Source organism: Panthera uncia, chromosome C2 (assembly GCF_023721935.1).
Source record: "Panthera uncia isolate 11264 chromosome C2, Puncia_PCG_1.0, whole genome shotgun sequence".
In the NCBI taxonomy this organism is placed as follows: domain Eukaryota; kingdom Metazoa; phylum Chordata; class Mammalia; order Carnivora; family Felidae; genus Panthera; species Panthera uncia.
Genome location: NC_064810.1, coordinates 112,125,580 through 112,144,486, shown reverse-complemented (window position 1 = coordinate 112,144,486; position 18,907 = coordinate 112,125,580). Strand labels below are relative to the sequence as shown.

The 18,907-nt window shown below is 41.9% G+C and overlaps 1 protein-coding gene across 1 annotated transcript in view; it reads right to left on the bottom strand.

Annotated features, from left to right (window-relative positions):
• Window positions 1-18,907, bottom strand: part of WWTR1 (WW domain containing transcription regulator 1) — a 57,027-nt gene that overhangs the window by 12,267 nt on the left and 25,853 nt on the right. Inside the window, exon 2 of the mRNA XM_049629723.1 lies at window positions 13,284-13,486. Within this exon, the coding sequence (XP_049485680.1) occupies window positions 13,284-13,486 (203 nt within the window). The remainder of the gene's footprint in view (window positions 1-13,283; window positions 13,487-18,907) is intronic.

The following is an 18,907-nucleotide window of genomic DNA, read 5'->3' as shown; positions in this document are numbered from 1 at the left end:
AAGTCTAGTGAAGTCATCGGCAATAAAAACTTTCGGTTACTAGAGTTCATTGTACTGTTATGGGGAGTTATGGTAGTGTGACTCTTATAAAACATGAGACACCTGATTGATAAGAAACTGCATTATTAATTTGTATTGAAATAAACACCCTGGCTAGAAAGGGCCTCTGGCTCACTTCTGTTCTGGTTGCAAATAACCAGAATACTTAACAAATTTTCTCCAGTAATCCAAAAAAAGCAAACCAAAAAAAAAAAAAAAAAAAAAAAAAAAAAAGGAAGTTAAAAAAAGTTTTTTTTAATGTTTATTTATTTTTGAGAGAAACACAAGAGCGCAAATGGGGGAGAGGCAGGTAGAGGGAGACACAGAATCCAAAGCAGGCTCCAGGCTCTGAGCTGTCAGCACTGAGCCCAACTTGGGGATTGAACCCACAAATTGCAAGATCATCACCTGAGCTGAAGTTGGACACTTAACCAACTGAGCCACCCAGGTGCCCCAAATGGACTCTTTTTTTTTTAAGGTTGATTTTAGTTCATAATTCCAATCTTGGAAGTACTTTCTGAATAAATCTAGAAAAATTAAGTTGTTTTCTGATAGTTGTTTTTACATTGTAGGATATGTGCATTAGAAAACTTATTCTCCAGGGGCGCCTGGGTGGCGCAGTCGGTTAAGCGTCCGACTTCAGCCAGGTCACGATCTCGCGGTCCGTGAGTTCGAGCCCCGCGTCAGGCTCTGGGCTGATGGCTCGGAGCCTGGAGCCTGTTTCCGATTCTGTGTCTCCCTCTCTCTCTCTGCCCCTCCCCCGTTCATGCTCTGTCTCTCTCTGTCCCAAAAATAAAAATAAAAAACGTTGAAAAAAAATTAAAAAAAAAAAAAAAAAAAAACTTATTCTCCAACCAAAGCTTACCGAGGACCTCATAGAGAACCTGAACCTGAACCTGAACCTGGTGTGAGAAGACCAGAGTCCACCATGCACACTCATACACACAAACCAGTCTGAAAACATCTAGTCAATGATAAAATTTCTACTTCTTTGATTTTTTTATTTTTTTAACTTTTCTTTTTAACGTGTGTTTATTTTTGAGAGAGGGAGAGAGAATGGGGGAGGTGCAGAGAGAGAGGGAGACAGAAGATCTGAAGCTGGCTTTGCACCAACGGCAGAGAGCCCAACTCAGGGCTTGAACTCACAAACTGTGAGATCATGACCTGAGCCGAAGTCAGACGTTTAACTGACTAAGTTACCCAGGCACCCCTCTAGTGTTTTATAAACTGTGAATGCAGAGATCCTGTGGTCAATAAACTTCACGACATAAAAAATCAACTTTAACTAGCACATTCTATTTTCTAACCATTCTAAATAAATGTGGGGTTTACCCTTAAATGGTATGCTTTTGAACATACAAGTTGAAGAGACTGCTGCATTTCCTTATATCTGACAAAATTTTTTCACCATACATCTTTTGTTTAACTTTATCTATTTATTTTGGGAGAAGAGATAGTTCGTGGGAGGGGCAGAGAGAGAGAGAGAAAGAGAGAGAATCCTAAGCAGGCTGGGCACGTTCAGTGCAGAGCCCAATGCGGGGCTCGAACTCACAAACCGTGAGATCACGACCTGAGGCAAAATCAAGAGTCGGAAGCTTAACTGACTGAGCCACCCAGGCGCCCCTCTCACCATGTGTCTTAAGAATACTGGTTGAATTTCCAATACCAATGTGGTCTGAATTTAAATACAATAAGAATTATTTGTGGAACTTTACTGGATAAAAAATATACATGTACGTAATATATATGAACTATTTGTCTTCTATAATGACATGAAAGTAAAATGTTTAAATTAAAAGAAAAACTATCAAAAACTAGCTATAAAATATATAAATTAAACTTTCCTCTTCATTTAAATTATTGCTGGCATATTTCAAATAGATACAATATAAATTTTTACAAGACCGCTTGTGTGTGATTAAATACACAAATAAAATTCAAAAAGACTATAATAACCAAAGCTGAAATAACCTATACTATATTGGGGGAAACGTTTCACTGTGCCATCTGCCAATTCACATCTGTTCCCCCTATTTTAAATTAAAGATAATTGAAGTTCCATTCCTCAGCATCGTCATTTCCCCAACTATTTTGAAGCCTTGACCCCACGTCATCAAAAGAGGCAATGCTATGTTCTGTCTGTAGGGGGCTCACATTATCATTTTCCACCTTCAAATGACTGACAAATGAGAAAGAATACAGAAAGCGTGTTGAATGTACCTGAATAATAACTTTGAGACATCAATCATACTTGACTGAGTTAGAAAGTTATTATAGGGGGCAATACTCTTTCCAAGATTATTCTTGGATTACAAGTCATTCCACACAGCAGTCAAATAAGATCATGTTGGGCCCCTGCTCTACACCCTTCTGGATGGTGCCCCACAAAGCCCAATGTGCCAGCCCTGTCTGCTTCTCCTCCTGTGTCTCTGACATGCTCCCCTCACTCACTCCCTTCCCAGTGCTCCTCCCACTGTCATCATCTGTACCAAGTGTTCCCTCTACTTGGAACGCGCTCCTCGGATCTTCCCAAAGTTCATATGTCACCTACTACCTGCCTCCTACAAATGCTACCTCTTCAGAGACTGCATGAAATTTTCTTCATAGCAACTTAAGTATTTCTTCTTTTTTTTAATGTTTTTTCTATGTTTATTTATTTTTGAGAGACAGAGCATGAGCAGGGGAGGGGCAGAGAGAGAGGGAGAGACAGAATCTAAAGCAGGCTCCACGCTCTGAGCTGTCAGCACAGAGCCCAACTCGAGGCTCAAACTCAAGAAATGTGAGATTATGACCTGAGCCAAAGTTGGATGCTCAACTGACTAAGACACACAGGTGCCCCACAACTTAACTATTTCTCTGTCTTTCCCATTAGAATGTTAGAAAACTCCATGAGAGAAGGTATCTAATTTGTCATGTTCACAACTATATCCTCATTGCCTGGAACAGTCTAGGCCTATAGTAGGTACTCAATAAGTATTTAATGAATACTCAATAAGTTCAACAAGGTACTCAATAAGTTCAATGAATAAACGAAAAATATTACTAGACTTCAAATGGGAATATTTTAAATTGTGATTAGTAATAAAAGAAAAAATACACTAAGAACATTCAATTCTCATCTTCTATCACAAATATGAGTGAAATAACGCCCAATGTATACATCTCTCAACTAGCCAGGCACAAACTCCATCCTTGTGTGATGATCCCACTGCTCTCTTTCCTGCTCCTAAGACAGAAGATAAGCTGGAGGGCAGAGTGGTCAGAAGCAGGAATTCTGAGGCCAGGTGCTTGCATGTGAACCTTGGCTCTGCCGACTCCCAGCCACTTAACCTCTCTGTTCCTCATTTGGAAAGAGAGGATAATGACAGCTTCTACCCACACAAGATCATTTAATAAATGTTAACTAAGTAATATTATTACCTCATGTTCTGTATCCAATCCCAGAAAACAAAAGCAAAAATAAAAACAATCTCAGAAACCACAGTATTGTGTGGAACTGATCCACACTGAGTGGTTTGACATTTCTTCCTGGTCAACTTTCACCTTGGAAGGATTAAACCCGAGTGTGAAATTCATCATGATGAGTCAGCAAAGCTAAAAAAACAATTTTCTTTCCTTCCTTCCTTCCTTCCTTCCTTCCTCCCTCCCTCCCTCCCTCCCTTCCTTTCCTTCCTTCCCTTCCTTCCTTTCTTCCTTCCTTCCTTCCTTCCTCCCTCCCTCCCTCCCTTTTTTAAATAAGGAGAGGTCTGTAAACTTCTTTATATAACATAGTTTTTAATATACACGGAGAATAGCGAGAAGTTTCACTTCACTTAATTATGTAAGTTCCATATTTAGAATTTTTAAAAGTCTACCTTTTTTTTTGAATGAAAATATTTTCCTATTTCTGCTCATGAATTAAAGGAGGAAAAAAGAGCAGTACAAACCCCAAAGTTTGGAAATAAAAGGACTAACATCACTAAGAGGTCCACATCCAAACAAGGGAGGATTTATTTAAAAAAAAAAAATTAGGTATAAAATTAAATCCCAGACTCAGTATGATTTTGGCTGCCACATGACATCTGCTGTCCTACATGCCTGACTTTGGTTTGACCAAGAAGCAGCAGTCAAGACTGACGAAGGTAAAATAGCTAAACCACAGACAGAAGTGGTGGCAGCGGAGTAAGCAAACGGATGTGGAAACAGAGGCTCAGTCAGCCAAGGTTGGTCTAGGCCTAGACTCAGGCCACCAACTCAGAGAGTGGGTGTGGCAGCTGCTTTAGCCTGAGCTGGGGCCCCAGGTCCCCCTAGTCCAGGCAGGAGAACAAAGGCTAGGCTGGAGGCACATCTGAGCTTCTTGGTCTCACTCTCACCTCCCATTTCCACTCCAGTCCAGTGGGTATATGCACAGATGCCTTCCCAGGGTACCCCCACCCTGTCCTCTCGGACAAGTCTTCCGTTTCCTAGACTCCTCGTACTTCGGGTCCCTCTTCACTTAGTTCTATCTCCCCCACCCTTTGAGGTTCTGTTGTTCCATCTTTTCCAGAATGCCTTCCCTGACCACCAGAAGCACAGCAAGCCACCAGCTTCCCCTCTCCTGGCCCTGGACTCCTGAATACACGTATCCAGCTGGGATCTGAAACCCCACATCTCACAATGCACTCCTCATCTGGCCCCAAAGCAGCACTTCCTGGCTGACTTTAAGCCTTCACCCAAAGCTATCACCACCTATCCCAGCTCAAAATCCAAGTCCACCAACTCCCTCAGCTCCCATAGAAATTCATTCGTTTGTACCTGTATTTATTTATTTTTTTTAAATACGACAGAAGCTACCAGGTGCCCAGGTACTGTTCTTGGCAGCAGGGATACAACAATGAGCACAGGCTAGTGCCCTACCTCGCAAAGGATTCTAGAGAGGGAGAAAGAGGTGGACAAGGGCCAAGCCTTGTGGGTTCTGTCTCCTTGATATCGCCATACTCCAAACCTCCTTTCCATTTCAAGTAGCAGATCAGCACTGCTTCTCTAGATATTCCAAAAGACCTTCCTACCTCCAGTCAACCTCCACATGCAAGGCTACATCCAGGTCTCTGTTCTACACTTTGCAAAGAGTGACTGGAGGAGAAAACTCAGGCTGGAAGGGGTCTGGGTCTCATGACTTACGAAGAAGCAAGGCTCTCAAACTATCATGGACTGTCACGTGGAAGAAGGAAGATTCCTTCCACCACAGATTTGACGCAGATCTGATGAAGGGCTTTCCAGTTAATAGTCTTGTTGAGTGGTGGGATTGGCTCTTCTCAATTCTCTGGGCTACTAGCCACTGGAATTCTCAAGCAGTTGATGAGGGTTAAATGCTATCAGACATGTCCAGAGCTTGGCACAAGAGAGAAAGTGTCCTTGGAATTGGAAAGACTGCAGTTCAAATCCCAGCTTGGCTACTCCCTACCTATAACATCTTGGGCTAAATTCTTAATCTTTCTTGATAGTTTATTCATCTGGGGGAAAAAAAAGACTGCTTATAAAAGAGTCATCTTGCAGGGCTGTTAAAAAGATTTAAAAGCACATTTATAAAGAACCTGGCCCACTGAGGCAGTCAACAGAATAAGTTACTGATAGTGTTACAGGTTTGAGGAGGCAGAGATGTTGGCTAACTCTTGCATATCACTTACTATGTGTGGCGCTCTGTTCTGGGCACTTTAGCATTTCATCCTCATGACAACCCAACTGTCTCCATTTTACAGATGAGAAAACCGAGGCTTGGAGAAGTTAAGCGACCTTCCCAAGATGTATCTCCGGAGTCTGTTTTTGTAGCCACCACACTGACAGTGTGTGGCAGAGAAAGAAAAACCAAAGGTTGAGGTCAGGAGACCTCAACGTTTTAGCTCTTTCACCTACTGGCTGTGGGACGTAGGCAAGTTATTTCATTTCTCTGAGCCTATTTCCCCAGCTAAAAAATGGAAATACCAACCCCCTTCCTTTAGGCAGTTTAGAGGAGGACTGGATGAAACAGCTTGTTTAACTGTCCTGAACACAGTTTCCCTCCCTGAACTGGGAAAAAGATTGAACTGGACATATTTTATGCTCCTTTTCAACGTATATGGGTGGAGCTAGTGTCCTGGGAATTCACAACACATCAAGTTGTAAGTTCAGATTTTAAAGGCCAGTTTCAGAAAGATCTGGAAAGCTGCCCTTAGTAACCCCACCCCTACCCTTCTCTACCACAACTTTATTTTTCTCTATCCAAGCTGGGGGTGGAAAGACTGTTGCAAAATAAAGTCCTGAGAATCTCTTTCAGAGTTTGTGGTTGTTCATCCAGGTCCCTGAAATGAATAATTATATGTGGGTTAAAAAAAAAAAACGCACACACACACAACAACAACAACAACAACAACAACAACAAACTCCTTTCCTAGCAGCTGGGGAAGGGGGTGGGTGTAAAACAGAGTGAGGGATGTGAAAGACAAATGCTGATTTGTAAGTTGAAGATGTCCCGGGAAGCAAACCTCAAAGCTCCTTCCCTTCCAGCTCCCCACTGGCCTACAGCTTGCCTGTGGAATAAATCAACAGAGGAGGTGAGAAAGTAAACAGCAGTTGAAAGCATCCTGCAGCCCTGTCCATCCTTGGATGAGGGCATGCCTGCAGCCAGCCAGCTCCTGCCCTCACTGGAATGTACTTCAAAGAGAAACAAATGACAATAACCCCTTCTGAGGGCGCTCTGTTTGATTCTAGCGTGTGTGGCCAGGGATTCTACAAAACTGGAAGATTGGCTTGTTTTAATTATAAAGGGTGGGGTGAGTAGAAACAAATGAAAAAATAAAATAAAATAAAGACAATATTTTGAAATCCTAACATTAAAATAGTTACTCTGGTACAGAAGAGTTGCTGTCTCTGCCAAAACCCTGAGGGACTTGAGGGAGAATGCCGAATTATTTACCTTCTTTAGAGGAAAAAAAAATTTTCCCAATGTAAATTTCTTTTTAACTCTATGCCAAGAGATTCTAGAAATTCATTGTCACATTTCCTGGAGCCTCCCTTTTTCAAATACCTCATCATACATTCTCAGCTGCCAGACTGCCGCTATGAAAGAACAGTCGAAACTCTCACACTTTGGGGAAAACATTTGTTGAGTCCATAATGATTACCATGGCCTGTTTGCTGATCTTTCCATTCAGTACGTATACAACTATCTTGTGTTATTCTATAATCTCTGTTGCTCCTTAGAATCATATTAAGGAAAGCATTACAATTTGGATATTCTCTCTTCACTAAGAAAAAAAACAATCAAACAACAACTGCTGAATGGATTTTGAAATGGTCTATTTCTTCATACCCTGGTGATCTTATTAAGATCAGAAGTATGAAGCTGGGTTTTTCCTTTGTGCAAGCTTGGTGACCCTCTATTTTAAACATGTGTTCAGTTTATACCGTTTTTTAAAAAGGGTCCTTGTAAAAAGAATTGATATTATTTCTCAACAACATAGGAGCACCGAGACATTTTAGAAAACGGAGTGTTTGCTGGGACTTGTAGACAAACGAAAACACTGACAGAAGTTAGAACTGAAGCTCTCTAGAAAGGAGGGACCACGTCTGTGTGCTCACTGCCGTGCATAGTACCTGGAGCGTTTGTTGAACAAATGAATGAATGAACTTAAGTAGCTCAGCTATCATAGGTAGATTTACATATTGGTCGGACAACAGTCGACCCTGAAACCTAATTCTATGAAATGCTTTTCGAAAAGTTAAATTATACCTTCTGAAGGAAAGACTCTTTATGAAACAGCCACCATTTATGCTTCACGACCTGTCATCATATAACACTTTTTAACCTCTCTAAATAGCTATTCTTCACATGACAAAAACCAGACTTCAGATCCTTCTCTCAGAGCAACGCTGCTCAGGGCCGGGTGTGTCCCTCCTGGGCCCACAGTCAGGAATGGCTGCTCGAGGCCGGCCAGCTGGCCAGCCAGACCCCGTAGTGGCTGTCAGGCCTAACAGAAATCTGTGAGACCTGCCAGAAGAATTCCAAAAGAGGCCTCCCGCCCAAACCCTCTGTCCCCATCCCCGTTGCCCTGGCAACCAGAGGCCAGGCTTAGTCAGCAGTTTTGTTTGACAAGCTACATTCTCCCGTCCACGGAGCTCCAATTATGAGAGAGACAAGGGTAAAAGCACAGCTGAATTCGTCTAGGAATAATAATGGTTTCTCAACAAGGCAGGCCCTGAGAAGGGACAAGGGGGAGCGAAGCCTTCTCCACTTAAGAATCTTCCAGGGGGCTGACAGGAAGCCCTTGAGGTTAAAATCTTCAAGGCAGAAGGCCCCCCCAGCTTCATATTTAAAAGAATAATACACATGAAAAGAAATACTCTGCTTAGATAAAGTCATGACTCTGTTTTCATGTCAAGGGATTGTTCTTCTCGATGAGTAAATAGTGACTGAGAGGCCTGTTTCTCAATTTCTTACCAGTTACCAAAATTTTCCATTTCATTGGGTAAAGTTGCAAACATGCCCTTTATGATACTGAGCAACTACTGTGATTTTTAAGCTGTAACAGAATATTCTACAGTTATTGTGGGCATGTGTGGTTCACGGTATTTTGAAAATTATGTCCAGCCCCGTTGTGGAAAGGATCCCAGGCAGCTTACAATACATACAACCAAAGTCACGGCACAACTTCCATGGCTGATACACAATAAATAAATGACTTCCCGATATATTAAGAAGAAGAGATAACAAAATGGGAGTATGACATGCTACCAATTTTGTTTTAAAAAAACACAGCATACACACAGATACATACAAAGACTGGAGAGAAATCACCAGCATCTTCACAGCCACCCTCTCAAAGTAAGAGTATGAGTGATTCTTATGTTCTTGTTGTTGAGTATTTTAAACATTGTTTTACAATGAATGTGTTTTGTCTTTCTTGTATGATGATTTTACTTTATTATTATTTTAATTTATATATAGTAAAATTCACTCTGTGGTAGGCACTTCTTTTTTTATTTTTTATTTATTTTATTTATTTATTTATTTTTGAGAGAGAGAGGAGGGTGCAAGTAAGCAAGGGACAGAGAGAGAGAGAGAGAGAGAGAGAGAGAGAGAGAAGCAGGGCTCACCAGAAGTGGGGTTCGTGTTTTACCCGAAGCGGGGCTCGTGCTCACCTGAAGCGGGGCACAAACTCACCCAAAGCTGGGCTCGAGATCACCGGATGTGGGACTCAAACTCACGAACTGTGAGATCATGACCTGAGCTGCAGTCAGATGCTTAACAACTGATCCACCCAGGGGCCCTGCGGTGTACATTTCTGAGTTTTGACAAATCCATGGGGTTGTGAAATAGCTACCGCAATCAAGCTACAGAACTGTGCCACCAGCTCCAAAATTCCCTGGTGTTGCCCCTTTGCAGGCAGCCCCCCAACCCCCAACCCTGGCAACCACCTCCATTCTCTGTTCCTATAGTTTTGCCTTTGTCCAGAATGTCATATAAATGGAGTCATACAGTGTATGTTCTTTTTTGGACACGCATGCTTTCTTTCATCTCAATCAGAAAAAAAACCCTAGTCAATTATATCTTTAATAAATTAAAAACATTATATTTTTCTCATTAAAAAGAAAAAAAATGTCACAAACTGAATTCAAATTTATTTTTTAACAATAGGAAGATACTGGGAAGCACACCTTCAACTGAGATTGCTTTCTTTTCTAGAGTTGCCATTTTGCTCATCAACTTGAAGCTGCCTCTTCGTGTTTGGGAAACTTCGCAACATAAAACTCTCACGATCATGGACAAGAGAGAATGTCTTTCACAAAAATTCACTCTCCACAATGTGTGTGATAGATGCCTGTTGAAAGCAGGGTAACATGCACTTTCCTACTATGACTGTGTGCCACAGACCTGGCTGGGATTTCCCTGTGCTTGTTTGGGGCACCCCTTAGCTTGGAGCACCTGCCAACATTCCATGATAACTCATCAGTTATGGATACAAGAAGTTCAACTGTTGCTATAGCAGCCAAGGCAAATTGTAGGGGCCATTTTTAATAAAACTCTCCTACTTTAGAAGATTCCTGGGGCACTGGGGTGGTTCCGTTGGTTGAACATACAACTTCGGCTCAAGTCATGAACTCACAGTTCATGGGTTCAAGTCCCACGTTAGGCTCTGTGCTGACAGCTCAGAGCCTGGAGCCTGCTTCAGATTCTGTGTCTCCGTCTCTGTGCCTGCCCCTCCCCCACTCATGCACGCTCACACTTCGTCGCTCAAAATTAAATAAATGTTAAAAAAAAATGTAAAAGAAAGAAAGAAAAAGGAAAGAAGAAAGAGGAAAGGGGCCTCTCTCTTGGAAATTCTCTCGTGATGAATGCAGGTAGGTCAAGGCTGCCTGCAACACAAGGCCCCCAAGAAGTCAGCCTGTACAGCTAGTGCCCTTGGGGGAGCAAGAGGAGAGCCACGCTCATTACAAACTGCCCAGGGAGCAAAGACTATTCAGACAGTTGTTGACTACCAAGGGCACGGCAGCGGGACAGGATGAACAACTGGAAGTCTACAGATAATCTTCAGCCCTCATCAGGACCACCATTTCCTCTATCCTTATTCCTGTTTTCTACCAAATTCTAAAAGGCAGCTAAACAGGTGAGCCAAGTATCACCTCTATTGACAGTCCATTTCCCTGTCCTTGCCCTGGCCTAAGTGCAAATAGTGAGGCAGAAAAATCACAAAAAAAAAAAAAAAAGAAGGAAGAGGAGGAGAAGGAGTAAAGAAAACCCACCAAGATGATAGACATAATCCACACCTGAACAATCAGGCATCTTGGCAAGTGCCCCAGAAAACTATCAGAGAACACTCCAGCACTTTATTGTATGGCCTTAAATAGTATCTTTGACACTGAGTAGCAGGCTGCCTCTGGATGGGAGTGGGGAGACCTTCCACAATTAAAAAGTTTCTTTAGGCCTTTTTTCCTGTATTCCATAATAAAAATAAAAAGACATCAGAACCATCCATTCCATCTCCTTTCCTCCTCCTAACTACAACACACATACACACACACACACACACACACACACACACAATGTGAACTATGTGAGCCTCCATGAGCAAATCTGGACGTTTCTCCCCACTGTGCTGTACAGGAGAATTGCACAATATGATGCAGCAAAATGCTCCTAGTCCCACAGCCTCAAGGGATCAGTATTTAATGAACTTGGTTGGCATTTCTGTAATACGAACCATCAATACTACATTCTGGTTCAAAGGCACCTATGGTTGGAATAAAAGAAACAATTTGGGGCACTCTTCCCCACCCCTTTGCAGAAATATTTTCTGTGGGAAAGAAAGAGGTGGGGCAAGAGAAAGAGAAACACAGAAAGCGGCAGAAACTGAGAAACAAGCAGTTCTTCGCAGAATGGTGATAGCTTTGTGTAAGAAGAAAAAACTCACTAAAGCTTATTTAAATGTAAAACTAAGAGAAAGCTTATAAATGCTACTATAATACTGTTTAATTTGGTCTATATTACAAAACAGAAAAAATATCCCAAATGGAATTATTATCCTAAGACAAAAAAATAATACAATTACTTCCTGCTAAGAAACATGATACTGTCTATCTAAAAACAGTATAAACAACTGTTACCCTGAAATAACCATGAAAATTCAGACGTAAATCCTCAGGGAAAGAGGCACAACTGTAGTTATATTATGAAGTTGTATTCCTCAAATTCAGAGGATAGTTCTACTGAAGAACAAAGCACAATTTATATTCATTGCCCTCATTTTCAAAGGCCGTGTCTAAAGAATTATTTTAATTCACCATGTTTTTAAAACTTCACACAGTATACATACTTTCATCTTCGAATTTATTTCATGAGAAATACATTATTCATTTATAGATGTCAATGTATATTTTTTAAAGTCTGAGATGTAACTAAAAGAAAAAGTTGTGTTTACCATGATATCCCCACAACACTTGCAAGAAAGCTCTCTGGAACACTTAAAACTACTCACTTCCTTAAATGAGTGAAAGGAAGCCACCCATGTATCTTGCTTCATGTGAGTCAAAAAGGAAAGTCTGAAGAATTAGAACAATAAACGGAAGTTTTCTTCCCTAAAATGTAGCCAGCAAGATTTATGAGACCTAAAAACATAGGCTACATTAGTTTAGCAACACAGAAGAAATAATTCTGTTCTTGCACAGACCAAGCAACCAAGGAGGCAGAAAACTGTGGGTTCCTTCAGAGATTGTCTTTTATTCATTTTCTGAAATGCTGCATTGACCCTGACCCGTAGAGAATACACAGCAACATTCTATCAGCTGACCGAGTGACTGACTGAATGAATGAAGAATGAATGAATGGAGTATGGCACAAAGGTGCCTGATCAATACCCACTCTATCAGAGCCCATATGCAAACATTTTCCTTCTCATTCTCCCTCAATTTTCCCTAATTCTTTTTTATGCTCCATGGTAAACCAAAGACGGTTGCAAATTCTTTGTCATTTTGTCCATGGAACATCCCCTTCTACTATCTGCTTTAATCTAGAGCAAATCTGTGATTTCTCTGACCAAGAGCATATGGCAGAAGTGACTTGGTGACAGTTTTCAGAACCAGACCGTAAGACGTTGGCAGCTTTACTTCTTGTTTCTTGGAACATTCTCTTTGGGAGACCCACGCTGCTATGCAATATGTCCTACTAGTCAGACTGCCTTGCTAGCTAGAGATGCCATATTTAGATGCTCCAGGTTTTAGTCCCAACCAAGCCCAGTCTTCCAGCTATCTTCATCATGATGCGATGCACTTGAGTAAAGCCATCTTGGACCAACCCTCCAGACCAACCCCCCCACCAGTTGAATAGCACTAGGCGGCCTTTGTCAACACTATGTACAGCAGAATTCTACATGCTGAGATCTGCTCAGATTCCTGACCTACAAAATTGTGGATATAACAACATGGCTATTGTTAAGCCACTGTGTTTTGGAATAATATGTTACACAGCAATAGATAATTGGAACACAGTCTTCCTTTCCTTCTAACGATTAGCAGTAGAACTCAAAGGCAGCATGCTAACACCTCTAGTCCTTGTACTCATATGTTTGGCTACAAAGACAATGCAGGTAGATGCTGGGAGGAAAAACTGGGTTCTACTCATACGGTTTGGAGTAGGGTTTGGGCCTTTAATGCTTCTAGAGAAAGATTTACCCTGAAGGCTAGCAGCCACCTAACCCTCCAGCCTTGGCACCAAAGATCACAGAGCCTCCAGCAGGCACCACAGAAGGCCATACCTGCCTCATGAGCTCCTCTTGGCGCATTCTAATCCTCTCTCTCTCCATCTGGATCCTCTGAAGCCGAAGCTTCTGCTGCTGCTGCTGTTGAGTGGTCAATGCATTGGGCATGCTCATGAGCCCTGCTGGTGGATTCTGAGTAGGGTGGTTCTGCTGGCTCAGGGTAGTGGATGCCATTTGCTGTTGGTGCTGGTGATTCATCACTATAAGAGAGAACGTGCAGGAGATTAATGAACAGGGCCTATAATACTTATCAAAAAGAGCCCATCAGAATGCTCTGTGCTTTGAAGTATAGATTCCTGAGATTCCTTCCAAAGTACTTTCTTGTTAATCATTAATGTTTAAGTAATTACTACCTTAAATTCAATTCATGGAGGCTCAGATACTGGCCCTACTCCTGACTCAATTAACTCAGCATTTGTGCCCTGTTAAAAATTATTTCACACCTCCCCCGTGTCTAGAGCATATTTTAAGCCTTTAAGAACATAGTGGTCAAAAGTAAATTCCACAAAAGGTTACCACAACATATGATTTAATTTTCAGTAGGACATCTGGGTGTGTGTGCACTTTCTCAGACAACCTCCATGCTTACAGCAGAGCTAGGAAGGACATGAGATTACAGATACATAATGGTGGACAATATTATCTAGGATGGATGAGTTATTCACAAGCAAAGACGTAAAACAAAGCGCCTAGACTAGGGACCTACACAGAAGCAGGACACCACTGATGCTTTGTTCGCAAAGGGTACCCCCGGGGGCACCTGGGTGGCTCAGCTGGTTGAGCGTCCAACTTTGGCTCAGATTATGATCTCATGATCTGTGAGTTCGAGCCCTGCATCAGGCTCTGTCCAGACAGCTCAGAGCCTGGAGCCCACTTTGGATTCTGTGTCCCCCTCTCCTACCCTGTGTCTCACTCTCTCTCCCAAAAATAAAGAAACATTAAAAAAATTAAAAAAATAATTTTAAAATCCTTCAATAAATTCTATAATTGGCATTCCCACATACAAAAAAATTATTTTTAAAAAGTGCTAGTTTTTCTTAAAACAATTTACCAGTTAAATGTGCTTAACTTCTGCCTAGGCAATATCCTATAATAAAGAAAACCATGCTTTTGGTTTCTATTTGCTCTTAGATTAGAAACCAAAACAACATAGAGTTTTATATACTTCATTTCTGAGGAAAAACTCCTGATTTTTGCCACATTTGGGATCACTACCTTTAAAAAAGAAAATTATTGGTATCTTTAAGTTTATTCATTTATTTTGAGACAGAGAGTGTGTGAGTGAGCAGGGGAGGGGCAGAGAGAGAGAGAGAGAGAGAGAGAGAGAGAGAGAGAATTCCAAGCAAGCTCCATGTTGTCAGTGCAGAGCCTGATGCAGGGCTCAAACTCATGAGCCGTTGAGATCATGACCTGATCTGAGATCAAGAGTCAGATGCTTAACCAGCTGAGCCACCCAGGTGCCTAGACATATTTTGTTTAAAGTCTAAAGGTTAAATATTTTAGGTCTTTGGTTTGCTATATGGACATCACATAGAAACATGTTTTATAACTAACTTTTCTTAAATGAATTTTAAAGTAGCCTAATCAACCATATCTTAAATGTATATGCAGACCCCTCACACACACACACACACACACACACACACACACACACACACACTTGGAAGATACCAGCACAGATTTTCTGGAGACAAATTGGTTTCCTCATGCAACAATTAATTCCACGGCAGGAACTTCCTCCGGATGGGGGTAGAGGTAGGGTAAAAACATTCTTTTTTTAAAAATTTATTTATAACCCACTCAAATCTTTATTGCATTTCCTGTGTGCCAGGCACTGGGCTTGTCGTTGGATAAATAGCTCCTGCCCTCACAGGAATTAACAGGCTGTTGGAAGGAATGTGTGAAGAAATGAGGTGAATTTATATGTGGAGCTGTGGAATGCTAGTGTTCGACTTTGTCAGGATTCTTAGAAATTATCTAGTCCATCGCTTTAGTTTGTAGAAGAGATTGAAACCTAGGAGAGGTAAAGGGCTGTACTCTGGTTAGCAGCAGGTAGAACCAGTCAATGTGGAGGCCTCCTGATGTCCTGTCTACCTGATCTTCCAACCATCCTTGGCCACCCTCTGCCACACCTTACAGTGAAGAACAGTAACAGCTGCTTGAAACTGAGGACAGCCTGCTAAACACGGTTTGCCTTCAATAGCAAGCAAGTTCCCACTGAAACAGCAGGGTCATCAACACAGGGCCCTGGGCCCAGAGCTGTTTGCGTTACAAACGGGAAGGGTTCGAGGAAGGTCCGGAAAGATGGACAACTGTCTGCTGATGAGGACAGGAGCTAACGAGCTCCTAAAGGGGAGGTAAGGATGCTTGTGGAGTACTCTGCCTAATCAGGTGCAGGCTTCCTTTTCTAAACTGAGCTCACCATAAAGAAATCTCACCTTCTGGCACCATTCCTGGCACACAGGGAAACGCAGTAAAACTGTGGGATGAATGAATGGAACCAGCTGGCAATTTCTTATGTTCTCAGTTGGAGAAAAGAAGCACAGCCACAATGGATGCAAAATAATGGGAATGAGTGTTTCATTTCTCGAATGAAATTCTAGAAACTGTTAGAGCATTTTACAAACTCTACTAGAAGGCCTGGGTAAGGGGTCAGGGATTGTGCACACACTGTATCACAGGGGGAAAGTGCTCTTAAAATACAGATTAAAGTGAGACAAAGTCCAGATATCCGGAAAGGCTTAATCCATAAGACTTCTTTCAGGCCAGAAGGAAGCTTAGATGGAAGAACAGTGATTATTTCCAGGGACAGTCATTTCTGAACTTCTGAGAAAGTATGCTCCTATTTTTTTCTGCCATAACTGCTATAGACAAAAAAGAGAAATCTGTGAATTGAGTATTTCCAATCAGAAATCCCCAGACTAGGAGAAAGAAGGTTAAAAAAGCTAGGTTGTTGGTTGGCAGTACAGAGGTTATTAATTTTTAAAAGTGACTGGGGTCCGGTAAGTTAATGATAGGACATTGGAGCGAGGCCATCTTCAGTGATTCGGGAAAACTGCCCTGTCAGTGTTCAAAGACTGCCCCGAGTTCATTCACAATGGACTGTTTCTCAACTCCACACAGAACCAAAGGCTGCTCGGCAGATTTTATTAGCGTCTGCCTCCTTATCTGGGGGAGGTGAAGACTTGGGAGAGCTCTTCGAGAACCACACCCTGGCTCGTCTTCCAAACACCAGACCTCACAGAGACATCAATAGGGAGGAACGGGGGAGATGTTGCTTTCTTCCACTTAATTTAGATTTGATTATGCAGACTACACATCTCCAGTTATTAACTATAGTGACGGGACAAGAGGGGAACTTAGACAAGAGTTTGTTTTCAAGGTCAAGCACACACACCAACAGGATTGTGTATGAGAAGATTCACCACAGTACTGTCTATCATAGCAAAAGACTACAAATTCTATCCACCAAAGGGAGATGATGATCCCTCTATTCAGAGGAATTCTACAGAACTATTCCAGAGAATGAGGGAGTTCTGTGGGTACTTAAATGAACAACATAGAGGAAACACTGTTCCGAGGGGGGAAAAAATTGAAGGGATAGAACTAAATGCATGAGCATGCTATTGCTTGCAGTTAGAAAGGGAGAGCCTGTTTTTTAAAATGTTTATTTTTGAGAGAGAGAGAGAAAGAGAGAGAGAGAGAGAGAGAGACAGGGTGCACATGGGGGAGAGGCAGAGAGAGAGGGAACAAAGAATCTGAAGCAGGCTGCAGGCTCTGAGCTGTCAGCACAGAGTCCGGCACGGGGCTCAAACTTGTGAACCGCAAGATCATGACCTGAGCCAAAGTCGGACGCTTAACCGACTGAGCCACCCCTAGAGAGCATATTATACATACACAGCAAATCTCTCTAGCAGGATACACAAGAGACTGGTGGGTGCCTCTGGAGAGGAAAACAAGGGTCAGAGATGGGAGGAGATCTTCCTTTTCTTCCTCTGTACCATTTTGTAGTTTTCCTATGTGCATTTATTACTTATATAAAACAAAAAAATATAAAAGTAAAACCATAAAATAAAAACGTGGTCATGTATGCATCAAACTCAGTATTTTCTTGATGGAGCTCAAGGAGATAACCCCCAAATTATCTGATAAGCAACAAATAAGGCTTAAGAATATGATCAAGATCATCAAAGCTGAGAGATCACCTGGTACAGCTCCTCCTTGTACAGAAGACAGAAACCAGCACCCAAAGGAAGAGTGGACTTGGTCAAGGTCATAAAATGGTCAGGGGCCTAGAAGCCAGGTATCCTGGGTCCACCGAGGTGCCCATGATTCAACCTGCCACTCTGCTCCATCTAGTCAATTCATTTCGAACTATTAACCTTCTCTGAGCTTGCAGCTCATGAATGTTACTGATGGTTGAGGTTCTTTAAAACCACTGCTTTTGCTAGCTATTCCGAGAAAATGGGGGCAAAAGAAGACAAAGATAAGCAGAGGGGAGGACCTCAGGAGAGCACGAGAAGGCAAAACATGTAAATCTGCAATGAATAGAACACATCTTGGGATAATATTCCAGAACATTAGGGAGAGAACAATAGTTCAGTTAAAAAAAAAAAAGGAGGGGGGCAGAGTATCCAAAATACAGTTTCTGAGGCCAAACCAGTTAAGGGCAGACTGCCATTAAATGCCTCAAAAAAGCTCAAGACCTCATCAGCTCTAGACTTTTGCCAGTCCCCACAGAAAGGAATAACCCAAACAGAAGATTTCTCCATTGAAGCAGGAATGCATGAAAACTAAAGCAGAGACATCTATTTTTTTTCCTTCCAAGCGTCAGAATTTAATTTTAAACCCACATTTATCTTTTTCATTGTTTTCATCTCTTCTTTTTTCCTCCCTCCTTCAATAATTGGCTTTCTCTTCTGTTTTTGGAAATCAATATAACCATGCTCTGTAGCTATGTGGCCAGAAACATTTCACTGCTATCATTTAGTATAAAAGAAAACACAGAGTAAAACAAACTCCACAGCATCTGAGATCCAAACACCCTTTTAATTCAATGACTGTGTCCTTGGTGAAATAAACAGTCAACATGGGAATGGGGTGTGGCAGGGGTTGAGTATCCACGTTGGATACAACCCTTTGGTTAATGCTGCTGAGGGCATTGTACACTGGTGAGCCCTCTGGACTGTTCCAGCAAAAACATTTGGTCACTTCTACAAAGACCCAAGAGTAGGCTCAAGGAGGAAGGTTCCTGAACTCAGTTCTAAGCCCACATATCATTTGCTACCTAAGAAACAAATATGTAAAAAAAAAAAAAAAAAAGGCAAAGGCTTCACCCCTGAACTTTTGCCTTTTACAGCACAAGGGAATAGAAAGCAATAGCCCATAAAGTGCTTTGGCGGCTTCTCCAAGCCAGGAGCTGCAGACTACGAGGGAGGCCAGTGAATCAGAGGCTGCCCAGTGCGCCTCCTGGAATGTTTGACAAACGTCTTTTTGGCCTCGAAGAGGTTCAGTGACTTGCCATTCTGTGTCCTGGGCTTGCTTCCCTCATTTTAAAAATAGGCTTTGGTCACACACACACACACACACACACAATGCCAAGTGAAGAAAACAAAATGTTA